This window comes from Dacryopinax primogenitus, assembly GCF_000292625.1.
Source record: "Dacryopinax primogenitus strain DJM-731 SS1 chromosome Unknown DACRYscaffold_13, whole genome shotgun sequence".
NCBI lineage: Eukaryota > Fungi > Basidiomycota > Dacrymycetes > Dacrymycetales > Dacrymycetaceae > Dacryopinax > Dacryopinax primogenitus.
This window is the reverse complement of record NW_024467210.1, coordinates 550,147-567,259: the sequence shown is the minus strand read 5'-3', so window position 1 is coordinate 567,259 and position 17,113 is coordinate 550,147. Positions and strand designations below refer to the sequence as shown.

Genomic DNA, 17,113 nt, shown 5'->3' with positions numbered 1-17,113 from the left:
GAACACCTTGTTTGAACTATGTTGGGCAACTTGGTATCTCTGCAGGTTCACTGAGAGATAATGGCAGTGTCTAATCTCAAGTGTTCTATGACAATGTGGCAGTAATGATGAAGATCATGGTAATAACACTGGGTATGATGACAGAGGGTATGATGGAGTATATGATGTATGACAATATGACAATAGCAATGGGTGATGACAGTAGACAGTGGTTAACAATGTGGCCATAATGATGGGGACCGCACTAATAAATGCTGGGTGTGATGGTTTGATGATGAGTAACGAGTGCAAAGATGGGAGGGCAGTATTGGATAACTGATGATGTGCCCTGGGAATAAATCACAGAGGAGAGCCTCATGTTGGGCTCCACTTGATGTGACTCCTACTGTACTGTAGATACAATAGATAGTCTAATCAAGCTCTTGTGTGAACCTCCTATGGGTGAGCATGCTTCTGGATAACAAATGTTGGTATATCAGTATATCAGTATATCCATGATGATGTGCTTGAATAGGATGTGATATCAAGGAGAGTGGATAGCTAGAGAGGAGATACGGAGTGGTCAAAGGGGGAGAGTTTGGCCTCCTGTTACAGGGGTATATGAGCTATCTAATATAGAAGGTCAAGGAATGTGGAGGTGGTAAAATAGAAGGAACAATGGAAAGTAACTGAAACTAATCAAGTAAGACAGACCCTCAATATTGGTCTGGCAGTATCTGGATACCACATGCAAGCTGGTAAAACAGATGTTCTGGCAACAAATATATTGAGTATGCCTACGGCAGACTAACTACAATACACCACATGCCACTGGGGTTTGTGAAGCCTCACAACCTCAGGCACCTGCTGAATGAACTGCTTTTCCAGCTGTGTCTGCTTGTCAAGTTCCTGCTGTGAAGGCACTTCCACAACCTCCTTGATAATCAGGACACCTGTCAATGGAGGAAGCCTGGGGAATGCAATGCCATTCTTGTTGGGGGATGCCAGCACTGGTTGTGTGAGGGGTAGCCTCATAACACTGTATCCCATGCTTTGACTTCGCCCCTCCCACACTCATTGTTGGTGAAAAGCCTGCTCTAACTGCGCAGAACAGCATTTACAGGTATGGCACTGTTCTATGACATCATGTATTTATTTCCTCTTATGACTGTTTACTTGTCATTCTAGATTGCAATATAATTTCATCAGTAGCAGTTCCCATTTGTAAGAATAAGGAATTAGAATCCATTTTTGGAGCCTACATTACTACATTTGGTGTGCGGACAGGCTTGAGGGATCCGTGACATCATAATAACGAAAGCTGTGACAGTGATCCGCAAGATAGCACTGTCATGATATTAGCAATAATCAAACCATTTAGTATCATTGTACCAACAACCGTTGATTTGAAATGGAGACGGACACCAGAGCGGAATGCGGAGCGGCAGAAGAACGATATTGGGCTTTTCAGGGACCGTTTCCCGCGTCTTCGCGGGGATGACTGCATCGTGTAGTGACCTGGGCCCGAACCCTTCTTCGCGCCACCTTCGGTTGGACACTCAGGTCGTCCCATCGTCACCTCCTTTCCGTTGTCCCACAAGTATGGCAGCCAATACTCTACCCATCTCAAGACAATCTCTGCTTCCCTCTCCTGAGTCTTCATTGGGAACCCACGCTCGGGATGAATCTGGCGGTTCGGCCCCCCGAGCCTCGAAAATTAGTCGTCACTACAACGTTCCTAGAGTCTTGGAGAAAGGCATAGTGCTGCTCAATGACTTCAACTTAAGTGATGCACCGAGCAGACAGACTCGAGACGGTCTCATCAACATGTTTATGATAACGGTGCAACTTGAGGCGGCGAATTTTGGCGTTCGCTGGAACCAAGCCTTGGCAACGGAGCTTAAGTCGATCCTCGAATCACACACGTGGAAGTTAGGGGAAAACAGCGTCGTAGACGTGCTATGGAGTTCGTTCTTTCTTTTCCTGCAAAGCCCCATCTCCCATTCACGCATCTTCTGCAGATCGAATTAGGGCTTTTCGTCCAACACGCCACTTTGTGGATCCTAGCGACATGCAGGGTCAGTGCTGTTGGCCTGTCTTTTCGCCAAGGTCACTTACCGCGTTTGTTACAGTCAACGTAGACGCCTGAAAGGAGACCTTCCGAGGCGAAGGGGCTGTTCTCCTGATGGAGCACATCGATGCTCAGTACCAAGAGTTCCGAAAAAAGGAGCCGGACAGGACGATGGCGAAGAAGACCAAGGCCAAGCTCGTGCCAAGCTACTACGGAATGTTCTTCCTAATCGCCAACTCATCTGGCATGGGGAAGTCGAGGAGTTTGTCGGAGGTGCTGAAAAAGCGGATGGGGATCGTGATAGCCTTGCGAGAAGATCCAGAGGGTAGGAATCCCGACGCTATCACCTGGTATCCCATCTCACGCGGTCGCTCTAGGATTTCCGCCAGCAGATAAGGAAGTCTTGGAATACCTCCAACTAGCAGATACAGCTGAGAAGTGTCAGAAAAAGCTGATGTGCTTTCTGACCGGCCTTTTCAAAATATGGTGCGAAGACCTGCGGGCGCTCAAGGAAACGCACGGTTACAATTCCGAGGAGCTCGCGGCGGTGTTTCACGGTCAGATGGAACGCGGCCATAAATTCGATGCGCCGGGATCCCAAAGAATGGCTTTTCTAGAGCGAGTACTCGCCAGTGCCAATGAGTAAGCGCTGTCGCCGATCCCGAGGATGTCTACTGACTCAATGGCAAGGTCTGAAGAGGCGAAACTGAGGACCCCGCGTCGTGAAGGAGAAGACCGAAGACAGGGAGAAGAGATGACTGTCGAACCTGCGTCCTCCGGCAGCCCAGACTCCGAGCACAATCCTGTCGACAAGGGTAGTATCAGTGACGCAGAGACTCAAAAGTTGTCCCCATCGAGAAAACCAGGGTCTTCGCCGTTTGAAAAGGGCTGGTAACAGCCATTCGTCGCCTGACTGCTCTGCTGTCGGAAGAAAACTCTGTGGACGGCAAGCCGCGCCTGATTCTCGCATTCGACGAATGCCGGTTCCTCATCAAAGACCGACGTGTTGCCGGAAACACGGGGACAACATTCAATATTTTTGAGCAACTCCGCCATATCATCCGAACTCTGCGCCGCGAATCCTGCATGTTTATCTTTCTTTCTACCGAAACGAACCTTGACCCGTTCTACCCTCCACCTCACGTGGATTCCTCCGGAAGAGTGCAAAGCCGGGAGTTAACGCTCTTAGAACCTTTTACAGTTTTCCCCCTTCCGGGCATGCCGCTGAAAAAGGTCCTCACTGTCTATGATGTCACGACAGTAGATTTTCAAGCCAAAAGGGGGTGATGGCTGTGAGTTTCGTTCTCATTTCAGACTGCAAGAGACTGACCGTCGTCAAACAGTTTCCGTACGCGTGAGAAAAAGGGCGATGAAGATATAAAAGCTCACCTTGAGGACTTTGCGGCACAAAAGCTGCTTTGCTCCAAGGAACCTTACGGGAAGAACCTGAAGGCGGATGAGGCGTTTGCGGTTATATCGCACTTAGTGCCCTTGGACATTCGCACCGACGTACGCATTCATCGCCCTATCAACGAGCAGGACCAGAGTGCGCGCGATTTTGGCGAGAAGCAAGTCGCCAAGCATCTGCGCGTTCTGCTCGGCATTACAGGACGAGAGCAGATCAAGACCGTCGCGTCGAGCGAGCCGCTACTCGCGACGGGAGCCGCAAGGATTTTGTCGAGTATGGAGTCGGCGCGACCGGTCCATCTGCTTCAGCAGATCTTTGACCCGCCTGCCGTCGATAAGGGCGAGCGGGGCGAAGTCATTTTCGAGTTTATATCGATCCTGGCCCGGATTAACGCGGTCGAGAAGAAACAGTCGCCCGTCTTCAGTGTTGTGGAATTCTTCGATGAGCTTTTCGACCTGGACGATAAGGAACGAAAAGAACTGTACGACTCTCCGCCGACGCGAGATAGAAATGTCAAGTCCAACCCTCCTGCAGGACAATCTGGTCACGTCGAGACCGAGTCCTCGGAAGAAACAGCTGGAAAAGACAAGACGAAGACCTTCAAGGAAACGTTTCAATCGTGTTGCATGAATTTCGCGCAATGCGTCAAGGTGACCCGCGACGACATTCATCTTGGCGAAAGTTTCGACCCCAAGCACTTTTGGAAATACCTGATTCGAATGGCATTCATCTCGACCAAGACGAACTAGCGGGCGATAGACTCAGCCTTCCCTATCGCAACGGACCCACTCGGTACCATCAATGAAGCAACCTGTAGCGGTTCGTTCAATCAAGTCAAAACGGACCCACGCGTCGGGTGCAGCCAGGCTAGAAATCTCGCAGACAATTTCGACACCGTGCTCCAGGAGTGGCAGGACAAGAAGCCACACATTCGACTCATCATTTCGCTCGGGTCTTCGGAAGATCAAATCAAGTTGTATCCTCCAGTGAAGCCCAGCCCCCGCAACCCTGAGAAATTCACTTGCTGGTTCATCTACTGTCCGTTAAAGAAACTGAAGCCGTGTAAGGCAGAGTTGAGCACGTGGCAGATGCTTGTGGGAAAGGCGAGGGAGCTGCAAACCTGGTATCCGCATCCGGCGGTGATGGCCATGAATCCAGGAGGTGGTACGAGCGACGGATTCTGGCTGAATGAAGATGATGAGTGAAGTCGGGAGTTCTACCGTTCCGTGTGTTATTTTTTCACAATACTGTACATATGTAGCTTATCGCGCGGACATGCCTTCAGCGACAAGTTCTAGTGGCGCCGAATGCGAGAATATCTACGATCAGTCAAGGCTGAGCAGATCAGGGTTTACGAATCACTTTATTATGTCTTCTACTGTACAACCCGTTCCCACGTCTCTCCCGTCTTCCTCGCTCTAGGTCCTGACCTATTTCCGACCTGATTGAATCAGGCCTCTCGCTTGGCTTCGTCACGCATCGTCCGCGCTTAGGACCACAAATCAGATGGGCGCTAATGTTGGGCACGCGCTCAAGCTCCGGACATGCTCCCCGATTGCTTCCGAGCACAGCCCCAAAGGTTTTGTTCGGGCCGGCCACCCTTTGATGTACGTACCTTGAACTCTACATCTTTTACTCAGCAGGCGCTCGTGAAAAATTATTGTTTTTGCTCTTACTTGTCGCTTAAGACCGGAATGGTTTGAATTTGGTCACCACGTCATGATATTACATTGCCTGTATGTTCGGTGCGGATAGAGTCGGACCACCGCAACTTGACTGCCGTAACCGGACATTGGATCTATTCATGACAGATGACGTTTGGCTACATTGATCTGGATTCGCCTGACGTGATTCTGACTGTGCACAGTACTCTACCCGCGGTGTTTTCGTTCCGATTCTAGGATGACCTCTTCAGTGCCGGATGTGCGAAGGATATAAAACATGGACGTACACCTCGCTTCATCATCTCCAGCACTCAAGCGACTCAGCTTCGCCACAACACTAGCCTAAGCCTACCGACTAATCTTTCTTTCCCCCTCCCTAAAATCATCATTCACAATGTCCGGCAATCAGGCAGTCGACATCAACCCGCCTAATGCGCAAATCAGCATTAACACGAACGGTTCGGACTGGATGTGGGCGGCATTTGCCCTTTTCATGCTCTCCGACCTCGGCATGATTGCATGGATGTACATGCGCCATAGTGCACAGCGCGTTCTGCACGTCGTACCCATCATCGCTCTCTCGATAATGTCGGTCGCATACTTCTCCATGGCTGCCGATCTCGGTAGCACCCCGATTGTCGCAGAGTTCTACGGGAACCACCATCAGGTTTACGCGGGCGACCCTGCTACACGTGCCATCTGGTACGCAAGGTACATCGGTTGGGTCCTGACAATGCCCCTGCTCGTCCTCGAAGTCCTGTTCACCGCCGCGATGTCGCCCACTGAAGTGGCTTCCACAATGTTCTTCCAAGTGGTCGCCTTCGTATCGTTCCTTGTCGGTGCGCTTGTCACATCGACCTACAAGTGGGGCTACTTCGTCTTCGCCGTCGCCTCTCTCGTTTACGTGATCGTCACCCTCCTCGGGCCTGGTCGCAATGCTGCTGGACTGATCAGTGACAGCGTGCGCAGCATCTTCACACGCAATGTCTCTGTCCTGGCATTCCTCCTGTTCCTGTATCCCATTGCCTGGGGTTTGGCTGACGGCGGCAACGTTATCACCTCCGATGGCGAGATGGTCTTCTACGGCGTCCTCGATATACTTCTCTACATCTGCTTCCTTTACGGCTTCGTATACCAGCTTCGCGCTACCGATGTCTGCTGCTTTGGCTTCGGTCCCAAGACGCACAAGCTCATCACTGAGAAGCCTGTTCCCGCGGCTGCTCCTGCTGTAGCTCCTGCACCTGAACAGATTGTATAAGAGGTCGACTTTTTTCATCACCACTGTATCCATGACCTGATACCGTTGAACGACGGTCTATCTATCTCCAAACAACATCCTGTCACTAATAATGTAATGCCGTCACGAATAATTACGATTTGGTTTCTGCAGAAATTACGAGTCAGAGGTTTGTTTCACCGTTCTTAAACCTCGTTAGATGACGGACCTCGTGCATAACAGCCATGGGTATGTACGTATTGTGACTCGATGCATTGAGATGAGCACGACTATTCTACATATGATATGATGCATGTAACAAAGAACGAAGCGAATTGTAATGAAAATCATTATATCAGTTCAAATTCATCATCGCTCTTCCCTTCCTCCTTCCCGCTGCTCTCGATGTCCGGGCTGCTCGACTGAGCGAGAACCTCGTCCTCAAACTGCACCTTATGAGAGAGCTCGTCAGAAATCGGGACGGGCACAAACGCCCTCGATAGCAGCGGGGATGCGTTCTCCGAGACAGGCTCTGAGAGCGGAACGACCCCAACAGTTGAAGGCGCATGATCTTCTTCGACTCCGGGCGTAGTAGCTGACTCAGCTAGTTGTAATGCACGTGGCTCAGTCTTAACAAGTACCGGCTCTCCGACAGAATCGGCCACGAGACCCGCCGATGACTCGACACTGGGGATAACCAACGTGGACTCGTTCGTGGGCTCTGCAGTGAACTGTTCCGTCGTCATAATCGTGGCGTCATCGTGATGGTCCACGATTGCGGATTCTGGGGTATCGGCAATTTCCACGGATTTCACAACATTGGGCTCCTCGATAGCGAGATGCTCGACAACATGATCGCCAATGCCGCGTTCGTCGACGGCGACTTCAATGAGTGGAGCTTGCTCGGTAGCGGGTTCGGCGGCAACAGGGTCAGATTCAGCAGTGGGCTCCTCAACCGTCTTCTCTACAGTGGCCTCCTTGTCCGTCTCTTCGGTAGTCGTGGTAACAACCGGCTCGTCGTTTATGCCAGCACCCGGCACCTGAGCAGTGACCGTGTCTTCGGTCAGAAACTCGTTCAGCAGCGCTTTTGTAGAGGCGCGGTCGTCCGCGTGCGTCAAAGCCGGTTCAACAGTCTCGCTGACAGGTTCGGTAATCGACTGCGTAGCACCATTGGTGATTTCAACTTCTGCAGGCGTGGGCTCGACGACAGACTGCTCGATTGGCTCAATTGCCTCGACCTCCGACTCGGAAGATGACAGGAGTTCCTCCTGGAGGTTCTCTCTCTCCCACGCACGGCGGATTTCAGCCTCGACCCAGCCAAGTTCCTTCTCCACTTTCCTCACCGATTCCCTCCTTGCCCTCCTCACTTCTTTATCGCCCTCACTGTCGATCCCATCCAGCTCCTGTAAGAGGGAGTTGAGCGCGTGCTCGTACGAGTGGATAGGCGCATTCTGGGCCGTGTAAGCTAGTTCGGGAGTGTCCAAGAAAGCGAAGGTCAGCACGCGGGGGAAAGCGAAGGCGTAGGTAAGAGACTCGAATTTGGCTAAGAGGAGCTGAACTTGCTGCAGGGCGAGATCGCGTGCTGGGGACTCGGACCGAGTTGGCTCGGATACGATGGGTTCGACGGGCGGGACATCGACATGCATGGCGGGGGAATCGAGGTCGGCAACGATAGGCACAGCAGGCGCAGGGACGGTCTCTACAATAACCGGAACCTCAACTGGAACAGGAGTGGGGATCGGGATGGCAACTTGGACCGGAGCAGGAGGGGCCTCCTCTTGCTGGGAGTAGCTTGGGCCGGCGTACTCGCCCCTGAACCTCACTTTCCTCTCTTGCTTGGGCTGGACTTCCGGCTGAGGTTGCTCAGGGGCCTTTCCTTTGCCCTTGACGTCAACAGACGTAGACGTAGTGGCCGGAACGTCGGGAGTCGAGTCGTTGAAGTCGATGAACCTCCCGAGGAGTTCGCCGAGGAAGGTCTCCACTACAAGACGTTGCGCGTTCCTTCTTTGTTGTTCGAAATCTTCGGCGGTCTCCGGTTCATCGGGTGCCTGGGCACCAGCAGCAGCGGCTTGTGCAAGACGCTCAGCCTCATGCCTCTCCCTGACCAGTTTCATCTTCTGGATCTTCGCCTGCCTCTCCTGCTCCGCGATTGCCTGCGCACGCTGAGTCTCAGCAGCTTCCTGCGCTTCCCTCTCCGCCTTCTTGGCCAACAGTCGGGTACGCTCCACCTCGAGCTCCGCAAGCCGCTCGTCTTCTGACTTGCGGCGAATCGCGTTCTGCCGATGGAGTTGCTGGTCGGGAGCGGAGAACATCGACGCGAGCTGCTGGGAGGCGAATAGCTGAGCGGATGAGATCTCCTTCTCAACTTGGGCGCGTTCGCGCTCGAGCCGGGCAAGTTGGCGCTGACGATGCACACGTTGCTGTTCGATTTGCCGCTGACGCTCCGATTCACGCTGACGTTGCTGTTCACGCTGACGTTGGCGCTCTTCTTCCAACTGTTGCTGCTGACGCTGGGCGATGAGACCGCGAAGTTGGAAGACATTCATACTTTGCCGGCGACCGAAGTGAGGTGCAGCAGGTTGGCGATAGTACCCATCGTAGTCTTCATATCCGCAGTTCTGGTATGCACTACCCCAAGTACGGGAGGCAGGAGCAGAGGGGCGCCTGTTCATCGAGGCGTAATCGATATCGTAAGGCAGTTCGGGCTCGATCTCGTACAGAGCCGTGGGATGACGACGACCAGATGCGTGAGTGTGTCGGCGAGCAAGACCCGGATGACCACGGTACCCGTCGAACGAGGGCTCTGATGGGAATGTCAACGTAAACATATCCGTCGTCTAGTATAGTAAGAGGTTGTCGATGATGAGAGAACAAAAGCCTAGGTAAACCAGTCTTCTGTATCGTTAAGAGTTGGTCATCCGACCTGAGCAGCGCAAGAGCCAGCCTTTATAGTAAAACCCAAGGCAAGCGGCTCCGTTTCTGACCCGGGGACGCGCATGTATTTCATGTCAGCACAAGCGCAGCCAGGATGTTCCATAGGCAGCCAGAGGTAAGAAGACCCTGCTAGAAGGAAAGCGGCGGTGCGGAATAATGGGTGAGGCCATGGGCGCTTACGACTCACGTGCTGGAACTTTCCATTTATGACTCAGCACGTGAGAACACGTCACATTGCACTTAGTATCAGGTAAAGGTCAGTCTAATGTTATTCTTTCATTTGATGCTTTTTCCCCCCAGACAGCAGATATATCGTACACGTATTTTCAGTACAAAATCACGGGATAAACACTTTCCACTCCCCGTACCCCAGCTTCTCGTTTCCCTTTGCAGGACTAGAGATCCTCACAGGCACCTTCAAGTCTAGTGACGCGTCCATAGACGGCTCTTCGGCAGTCGTCAGCCCCTCCCGTTCCGGCTCCGTGAGTGTCCCTTCTGAAGCCCTGTCAGCGTCATCCATCTCTGCATCTGCCGGTTCGGGCGGTTCGATGACCGGTGTGGGGGTAGGAGCAGTACTGGCAAGTTCGTCCTCCACCTCCTGCTCATCAGCCGTCTCCGCTTCCTCCCTTGCGGTGTGTGACATGTCACGCTCGGACCGTCTCCCACACGTCCTCAGGCCGCACGTCCACCCATCCCTCCAGTTCTTCCAGAGATTCATCTCCCGCATTAGAACCCGAAGGGTCTCGGTCCATCTGCATGGTGCTTTCCTCTCCTGTGCTGATGTCCGGAATGGTGGGGATGGTGTGCACCGTGGTGGGCACGTCGAGGCCCAGCATCATCCCCCCCTGTTCTCTTTCCAGCTCCGGGTCCTGAGTGCGGGGTAAAGGCGCGTCTCGAGCTCGAAGAGTGAGTTTCTCACCCGCTGGTAGTCCACCCATCTCAGGCTCGAGGGGAACCGCACCCGCACCATGTTGCCTCCCCCAAGCAGCCCGGATTGCACCCTCCATCTCTCTCAGAGCTCGCTCGATCTTGCCTACGAGGCCCTTCCGCCTTCCCCGCACTCCGAGGTCACCGTTACTCTCCACACCGTCCAGTTTCTGCAGCAGTTGCGTGAGAGCGTGCTCTTGCGCATGCACGGGTGTGTTCTGCGCGTTATATAACAGTTTCGGAACGGTTTCCCCCTCGCCATCCTCTTCCGCAAAAGAGGGTGCAGACGGTGCGGAGAGGTCAAAGTCGAGCGTCGGCGGCATTTGGAATGAAGATAAGAGGGAAGTGACTTTGCGGGAGATGGCGTCTAGCGATGCATGCGCGCGTGTGCGCTGCTGATGCGCACGGTAGGCAGCTTGGATGGTGTTGGCAGCAGCTTCTGTCTGTTCCAGAGTGGGTGGTGTGGGTCTGGGTGGAGGTTGGGCTCTGGCAGCTGGGGGTGAACTGTCAGATGCTATTAGGGGTAGAGGTGGGTCAGCACACTCACCAGGTCTCGTAGGAAGAGGAACAGGAATAGAAGCCGGTGACGGACTCTTCCTCTTCCTCATCTGCTCCGCGTGCAACTGCTGAGCTCGTAAATGGGCAGCATGCTGATGCTGTTGCGACCTAGCGAGTCGTTCCTCCTCCGCAAGGCGCCTCTGTTCCACCAGATGCCGGTGGTGCGCACTCTCCCTGAGCTGTCGCTCGTGTTCTGCTCTCCGGCGAGCGAAAAGCGCATCGTCATAATTCCCCCGTCTTCCACGAGGGATGTACACCCCCTCGTCTTCTTCTTCTTCTTCTTCCACAGGGTTGGGAAGGGCGAAGCCAAACGGTCCATAAGCAGAACGTGTTGCTGCTTCCCTCTCTCGCTGCTCATGCGCGGCTAGGGCACGCATGTAAGCATCGTCTTCGGTGTCATAGTAGTTGTACGGAGGGCGAAAGAAAGTCTGGGGAGTACGACGGTTTGATGGGTAGAGAGGTGTGTCACCGGTGAAGAATGGAGAACCGTTGAACATCTTTGTACCTGTTATCGAATGTTCAGCACTACACTTGTATACGACGCACTTGTTATATTGTCCAATTGTTGAAGAATTGAAGAAATAGTTGACAGTAAATGATAAAGCACACTTGCCGAAGAAAGTAAAGACTTTTCAAAGTACACTGCCCTATGTCCAGAGAGGGCGCGTCTGACTCGGTGCGACTAGACAGCACTCGACCCTTCTAGTGCTCTCCGGAGCCGAGATTTATCCGACTCTGAAGGAGAACACCGGAGATGCGGTTCCGGCAGAATGTCTCTGCCAGCAACGACCATCAGACACGTCCTTCAGTATCCAGGTTTGTCTGTCGCTGTCAGCTTCGAGTTGTCGAGTTGGGATTGGTCTGCATATATACCCTCACTCAAACGCTCTCCAAACACCGGCCATGGAAGCATTTGAAGATGAAACCTTTAATGAGTTCGACGGCCAGCTCACGGCGATGAATCTTCTCAATACAGATCATCTCGGCATCTGTCGTACTGGTCGTCGCATGAATTGGTATGGCAAAGTAGTGGAGGTTCGATTCAACCCGGACGACACCTTTGCACTTTTCGATCCTGACTCCGTCACGATGCAGAAGCAGGCAGCCGGCCAGCCTGGTAGTCTCGCCATCGTCCAGAATATCTGGGCGCCATTTCGCTCGTTCCCCACCCCGCACATCGTTCTCAATGCGCCATACAGCTTCGTCTCCCTCATCTACCTCACCCTTCGGCCTTGGAATGCTCCGCTATGCGGATGCTTCTATCCGGTCCACATGCTCCGGAGCCGATCCACCGGCGAGCTGCTCGGCCGCCTCGATATCGATCTTTGTGAAGGTGCGGTCCTCAGCAACAGACAAATGTGTACTTCCGACGAGCTGCACGACGCATCGCAAGACTACGGCCTTCCGACCTTCTCTGGAGAAGAGATTGCCAAGCTTCGACTTGCGTCCAGCATTCTTTCCCAACGGACACGCTTGTGTCACCGGCTGGCGACAAAGGATCCGCGACAGACCGACCAATTCCTCATTGGACAGGCTACATATAGTATCAACGACCCATTTATCGCGTCCTTGGTGATTCAACAGTACTGCGAAATGCACAAGCGGTGGTTGTTCGTCCGCACTTTCGAGGACATCCCACGCCCCAGTCTTGCATGGACTGGTCCTACCCCCGAGAGTATTCCACTCCCCAGTCCAGCATGGAAGGGACCAGTCGTTGTCTCGCTCAAATTGGCAAAGCTTAGGCAGCGTCCTGTCCATGTTCGCCTTTCCGGTCACGATGACATGGCAGTGTCTGACAACGGCTTGGACGAGATTTCGGACATGGACTCTGCCGAGGAAGCCTGGCTTGACTTGGAGGCCACTCCTGGGCCCGGGGAGGAATGCGATCCTCAATGGGCACACGAGGGCCAGGACGAGGCGAGGCAAGTTGTGCGTGCCGACTTTCCAGTGCGAGCAGCTCCAGACTGCCCCAGTCCATCTCAGCAGCTCGCCTGCGTAGCTCTCGAAGAGGACCATGCTTACAACGACACGGTATGGGAACAGTCTTGCTATGGCGAGACGGAGTCATCTCATACTTGCCAATCTGTCGATGCAGACGATGTGATGCTTTTCAACGAGAGACATTGGCATCTTCAGCGCATATTCAAAACTAAACTCGAGAATCTGACTCCCCAAGAAAAGGGTAATGCGGTCATCATTACGGTGTTTGGAGTGAGCTGGGACCTATACGATCTGGACGACCAGAGCGTACTTGCTCTCGCAGGCACCAACCGATGGCTACGGAGACGATTTCAGCTTGCCGACCCCCTTCGCCTATTCGACATCTCTCTGTCCTTCCCCGTGGACGACAATCTCACGCTGTCGACCCAAAAGGTCAGAAAACTCTCCCGTCTCGTCGAGTCGCTCCAAACCGGCTGGCTTGATGACCGGGGCATTCTATTTCGCTTCGTGGTGACTCTCTCGTTCGAGCCGATCAAGTCGCATCCCGATGGCGTCCCCGGGCAACCATATCATGAATGGCTGTCAGCCGTCGTGGATCTCCTCACGGGCCTGCCCCTTAGGCCTGCGCATGTCAAAGTCAGGGACAGCCTGTGTGACAAATTTGTGGAGGCAGTGCGGGACAGAGGGTTTGCAGTCCTGGACGGGCGCGATACTTTACAAGTCATTCGATCGACCCTCACGGTTTTGTACGACGATCGCGATAGGACTCATACTTGGGTCTCCCGTCAAGCTGTTCTGGCAAGGATGGATGCTTACCCGGAGCTGACAGAGCTGTTCACTTCTTTGGTGAATTGGAAATTGCATGGAATTGAGGAGGAGGTTTAGGTGCGACAAGCTCGTGGCAGCTATGAACTCATCCATATTGTTTCATTCCTCTACGAGCCATTGCTAGACTACCTATTCCCGTATTCATCCCCGCCGCATTCTGTTCTGGAATGCGATTTGGATCTCTGCCCGCCTGTGAAACACACAAGTGTTAGCAGTTAGTTACCTGGAACGCTATGCATAACACCAACGAACTCATTTTGGGGCAACTGATCGTAGAAGTCGAGAATGGTCATGCAGCCGAGATCCGGCACCTGTGCGAACAGATAGGTTTGAATCTGGATCGAATGAGAACATAAGCAGAGCCACTCTTTGCTTTGACCTGGAGAAGGGATGGCATACACAGGGAATGTCCCAGCTGATGCCCCACTTCACCACCAGACGCTGATCGCCAAGGATGTATCCCGGCAAGCGATTCAACGTCGAGATTGTTTGCGTTTTGGGGATCGCCAAACCCTCATCATCGGTCGGATATCCGTGGTTTACTGGAATCAGATGCGGCGCACCACGCTCTACGGTCGTCACCCGGGCCTGTGTGGACCCCCATAACGTCTGGATGCGCCTGTCTTCATCCTGTGCGTACTGGAGCGCCGCTGACGCGCTGTGCGCGGCGGCAATTCGCCGGTTCTTCTCGGACCGACAGTCCTCGAGAGTCCATGGCACTTGTCGCTGGGCAAATCCGAGCAGGCCTGCAATGCGAGCCGAGGCCCACAATACGCGCTTGGTTTGAACCTCATTGGGGGTGGGGGGACCGTAGGCGGCTCTATAAGTCTCATAGTCCTGCAAAGGTTTCTTAAGCTCTGGGTTCTCTAGTACACGAAGGGCGTTATTCGCTTGGTCGAAGGCCGCGGTGGCCGCTCGCACTGCAATAGATTGAATAGACAATCGTTGCTCGAGCTCGGCCATGTCGTTCAGGCCCTTCCGATGGCCGGCGCCAATGCCAGACCCTCCACTGGTCGTCACCTGCAGCAGCACAGTCTGCTGTTTGTGAGATTCGATGGAGACGACGACGTAGGGATGCGAGGAGACGCGCGAGGATGTGTTCGTGGCGCCTGGCGGTAATCCTGACATTGTACGTCCGTCAATATCCGCGTCCTCGCATCCATGCGGATCTAGATGCACGACTTACCACGGTTCAAAGCAGAAGCTGCGGCGAGCCCTTTGGCGCCAGAGTAAAAGTTCGGCCTGGGGCCCATATCCTCCTCTCTGAGGGAAAGGCGTACTGCCTCTCCAATCTGGAGGGTCGACGGTGCCTTCCATTCTGAGTACGATGCGGTCATGTCGTGAGGAGTAGGCTGTCGAAAGGAATGCCCCTCTCGTCCTAGAGGAGAGATGTCGCCAGTTCTTATGAGGGATGCTGCGAGCAGGACCATTGGCATCGCCCCTTCGTGTCAGGGTGCCATTGTTCTGCATACGGCAGTCATCGCAACATAGCTGTTTTTGCCTCAACTCTGCCCTGTTGGCGTCGCCTCTTTCTGGCGGGGTGCCATTATCGTTCCGCATATGGCAGTCATCGCAACACTGCTTTCGTCCTATTGGGTCCCTCTGAGGCGCCATAGTAATGGTCGAATTTCGATGATCGATAACTTGCTCAATTCTTCATCCCGCATCCTTAAAGACGAAAGTTGTCGACAATTTGTATTCCGAGGGCATGGGATACCCCGTGTTGAGAAAAGAGTGTTCTGAGCATGATCTCAAACACCCAATTTCTCTTCGGGGAGGACTTGAGGAGAATTTCGTCGGTTAGGGCGTACTCGCGAATCCGAGAAAACCCTGATCTGAAAGGGTTCGACATGCGGGAAGCATGTCGTTGAATCGATGGATGACACAAATGGTGACGATGACGATGTTGATTATGATATCGTCCAAGGCGAGCGCCGCGCTGGCGATGATGGTGCCGAGGAGGACGCGGCGCTCGAAGTGCAGGAATCGGGTGAGGTTGCCGATCACGCCGGCTGCCAGCCAGATACCCAGATCGATCAAGGTCTGCGCAGAGGAGATCAGCAACAGGTCCGGGTCGCACGCTCCACAGGTTACCTGACGGGGTTCTCCTGATAGTCACATGGGACGCTAGATTCTATAATAGGGACCAGATTATGTAACAACACTTAACCCACGTTCTGATCCCTGGCCAATGCGGACTTGTTCGTATGAAATCAAGGATTGCATGTGACCTCTCCCATGGCTGATATAATCACCTGTGACGTCATGTGCCCACAAACAAGTACTGAATACGATACCATCATTCAATTATGGCCAACAGTCACATTCAACTCCGAATACCATCAACACTCTCACACTCAGCCCTACCTATTCACATCACATCATTTCCACCCACAATCCCCACTATCACAGCAGATGAGTGTAATGCACTCTGCAGGGAAGACCATGTAGATATCATGTACCTCTTCCGGAATGATTTGCAATTTAAGGGGCAGGACACTGGCCGAGACTGCCATAGGATTGTTACACATAGTTGTATTTGTCAACACTACCTAAGACAGCATGAAGGAGGAGAAGGTGGTCTGATAAGGAGGTTTCGTGCATTACAATAAAAGTAGGGCTTAGAAAACACAGGCAATGTGAGAGAAGCTGCAATTCCCGGCGCCACAGACTGCAGTGGAACAGGGTTGATAGGCATGCTCGCCTATATCAAGCACCATCTCAGCCAGCATCTCTCCATGCTTCTCTCCCAGCACCTCTGCAGCCTCGTTGTAACTGCGAAGACTCTCATGCATCTTCATCAGAGCCATTTGTTCTTCAGGACCCAAGAGCTTGTGGAGAGCTGGCATTGCAGGCTTGTCAGAGATGGAGGGGCAGTGGTCAGTGGAGCCAGTTCCCTTCTTAGCCTCAGGAAGCTTGGATTGCTGGGAGATGGAGATGTGGTGGTCGAGTGATGTCTGGTAATGTTTTTTGGCCTCTGTAATAGCCCCAGCACCTTCCAACAGATGATGAATGACATCTTCAGAGATCAGATAGACAAAGGCAATGTTATTGTCTATCTAGATGACATTCTCATCTTTAGTGAAGATCTGGATGAACACACCATTATTGTCAAAGAGGTTCTAGAGATCTTAAGGAAGCATAAGCTCTATCTTAAAGCTGAGAAGTGTGACTTTCATCAGCTGCAGATAGAGTACTTAGGCTTTATTGTTGGCAAAGGCAAGCTCCAGATGGACCCAGTGAAGGTGGAAGGTGTCTCTGATTGGCCTACTCCAAGCAATGTGACACAAGTACAATCCTTTGTGGGCTTCTGTAATTTTTACAGAAGATTTATTAAGGATTTTGCTCACATTGCAAGGCCTCTCCATGACCTAACCAGGAAGAATACTCCATGGCAATGGGGGGAGAAACAAGAAGCTGCTTTCCATACCTTAAAGCAGACTATTACTTCCTCCCCTATTCTTATATTTGCCCAAGATGACAAACCCTTCCAAGTAGAGACTGATAGCTCTGATTATGCATCTGGAGCTGTGCTCTCTCAGGAGGGGGATGATGGCAAGTGGCATCCCATAGCCTTCCTGTCTAAG

At 52.8% G+C, this 17,113-nt stretch overlaps 5 protein-coding genes across 5 annotated transcripts; 3 read left to right on the top strand and 2 right to left on the bottom strand.

Annotated features, from left to right (window-relative positions):
* The first annotated feature begins 1,599 nt into the window (after positions 1-1,599).
* On the top strand, positions 1,600-4,455 carry DACRYDRAFT_117337 (uncharacterized protein). The gene is made up of 7 exons (XM_040770362.1): positions 1,600-1,945; positions 2,001-2,057; positions 2,112-2,375; positions 2,428-2,692; positions 2,741-2,874; positions 2,937-3,333; positions 3,394-4,455. The coding sequence occupies exons 3-7, from the start codon at positions 2,165-2,167 to the stop codon at positions 4,205-4,207; spliced, it is 1,821 nt and encodes a 606-aa protein (XP_040627215.1). The 5' UTR covers positions 1,600-1,945; positions 2,001-2,057; positions 2,112-2,164; the 3' UTR covers positions 4,208-4,455.
* A 989-nt stretch (positions 4,456-5,444) lies between these two features.
* Positions 5,445-6,516, top strand: DACRYDRAFT_23246 (heat shock protein 30). The gene has a single exon (XM_040773170.1). The coding sequence runs from the start codon at positions 5,517-5,519 to the stop codon at positions 6,378-6,380; it is 864 nt and encodes a 287-aa protein (XP_040627214.1). The 5' UTR covers positions 5,445-5,516; the 3' UTR covers positions 6,381-6,516.
* Positions 6,517-6,607: 91 nt separating this feature from the next.
* On the bottom strand, positions 6,608-9,213 carry DACRYDRAFT_100904 (uncharacterized protein). The gene has a single exon (XM_040767499.1). The coding sequence runs from the start codon at positions 9,164-9,166 to the stop codon at positions 6,689-6,691; it is 2,478 nt and encodes an 825-aa protein (XP_040627213.1). The 5' UTR covers positions 9,167-9,213; the 3' UTR covers positions 6,608-6,688.
* A 333-nt stretch (positions 9,214-9,546) lies between these two features.
* DACRYDRAFT_23245 (uncharacterized protein) lies at positions 9,547-11,259 on the bottom strand. Its single transcript, XM_040773169.1, has 3 exons — positions 10,747-11,259; positions 10,192-10,692; positions 9,547-10,141 (listed from the first exon to the last, which is right to left on the bottom strand). Exons 1-3 carry the CDS (start codon positions 11,252-11,254, stop codon positions 9,999-10,001), a joined length of 1,152 nt encoding a protein of 383 aa, XP_040627212.1. The 5' UTR covers positions 11,255-11,259; the 3' UTR covers positions 9,547-9,998.
* Positions 11,260-12,487: 1,228 nt separating this feature from the next.
* DACRYDRAFT_23243 (uncharacterized protein) lies at positions 12,488-15,613 on the top strand. The gene is made up of 3 exons (XM_040773168.1): positions 12,488-13,861; positions 13,926-14,647; positions 14,713-15,613. Exon 1 carries the CDS (start codon positions 12,540-12,542, stop codon positions 13,581-13,583), a length of 1,044 nt encoding a protein of 347 aa, XP_040627211.1. The 5' UTR covers positions 12,488-12,539; the 3' UTR covers positions 13,584-13,861; positions 13,926-14,647; positions 14,713-15,613.
* Positions 15,614-17,113: the final 1,500 nt, after the last annotated feature.

Coding starts and splice junctions, on each gene's coding strand:
- DACRYDRAFT_117337 (XM_040770362.1), top strand. CDS start 2,165: ATGGAGCACATCGATGCTCAGTACCAAGAGTTCCGAAAAAAGGAGCCG. Junction 2,376..2,427: donor CTTGCGAGAAGATCCAGAGG/GTAGGAATCCCG, acceptor CGGTCGCTCTAG/GATTTCCGCCAGCAGATAAG. Junction 2,875..2,936: donor TGTCGACAAGGGTAGTATCA/GTGACGCAGAGA, acceptor CCGTTTGAAAAG/GGCTGGTAACAGCCATTCGT.
- DACRYDRAFT_23246 (XM_040773170.1), top strand. CDS start 5,517: ATGTCCGGCAATCAGGCAGTCGACATCAACCCGCCTAATGCGCAAATC.
- DACRYDRAFT_100904 (XM_040767499.1), bottom strand. CDS start 9,166: ATGTTTACGTTGACATTCCCATCAGAGCCCTCGTTCGACGGGTACCGT.
- DACRYDRAFT_23245 (XM_040773169.1), bottom strand. CDS start 11,254: ATGTTCAACGGTTCTCCATTCTTCACCGGTGACACACCTCTCTACCCA. Junction 10,693..10,746: donor TCCTCTTCCTACGAGACCTG/GTGAGTGTGCTG, acceptor GTTCACCCCCAG/CTGCCAGAGCCCAACCTCCA. Junction 10,142..10,191: donor GATGGGTGGACTACCAGCGG/GTGAGAAACTCA, acceptor CCCCGCACTCAG/GACCCGGAGCTGGAAAGAGA.
- DACRYDRAFT_23243 (XM_040773168.1), top strand. CDS start 12,540: ATGGCAGTGTCTGACAACGGCTTGGACGAGATTTCGGACATGGACTCT.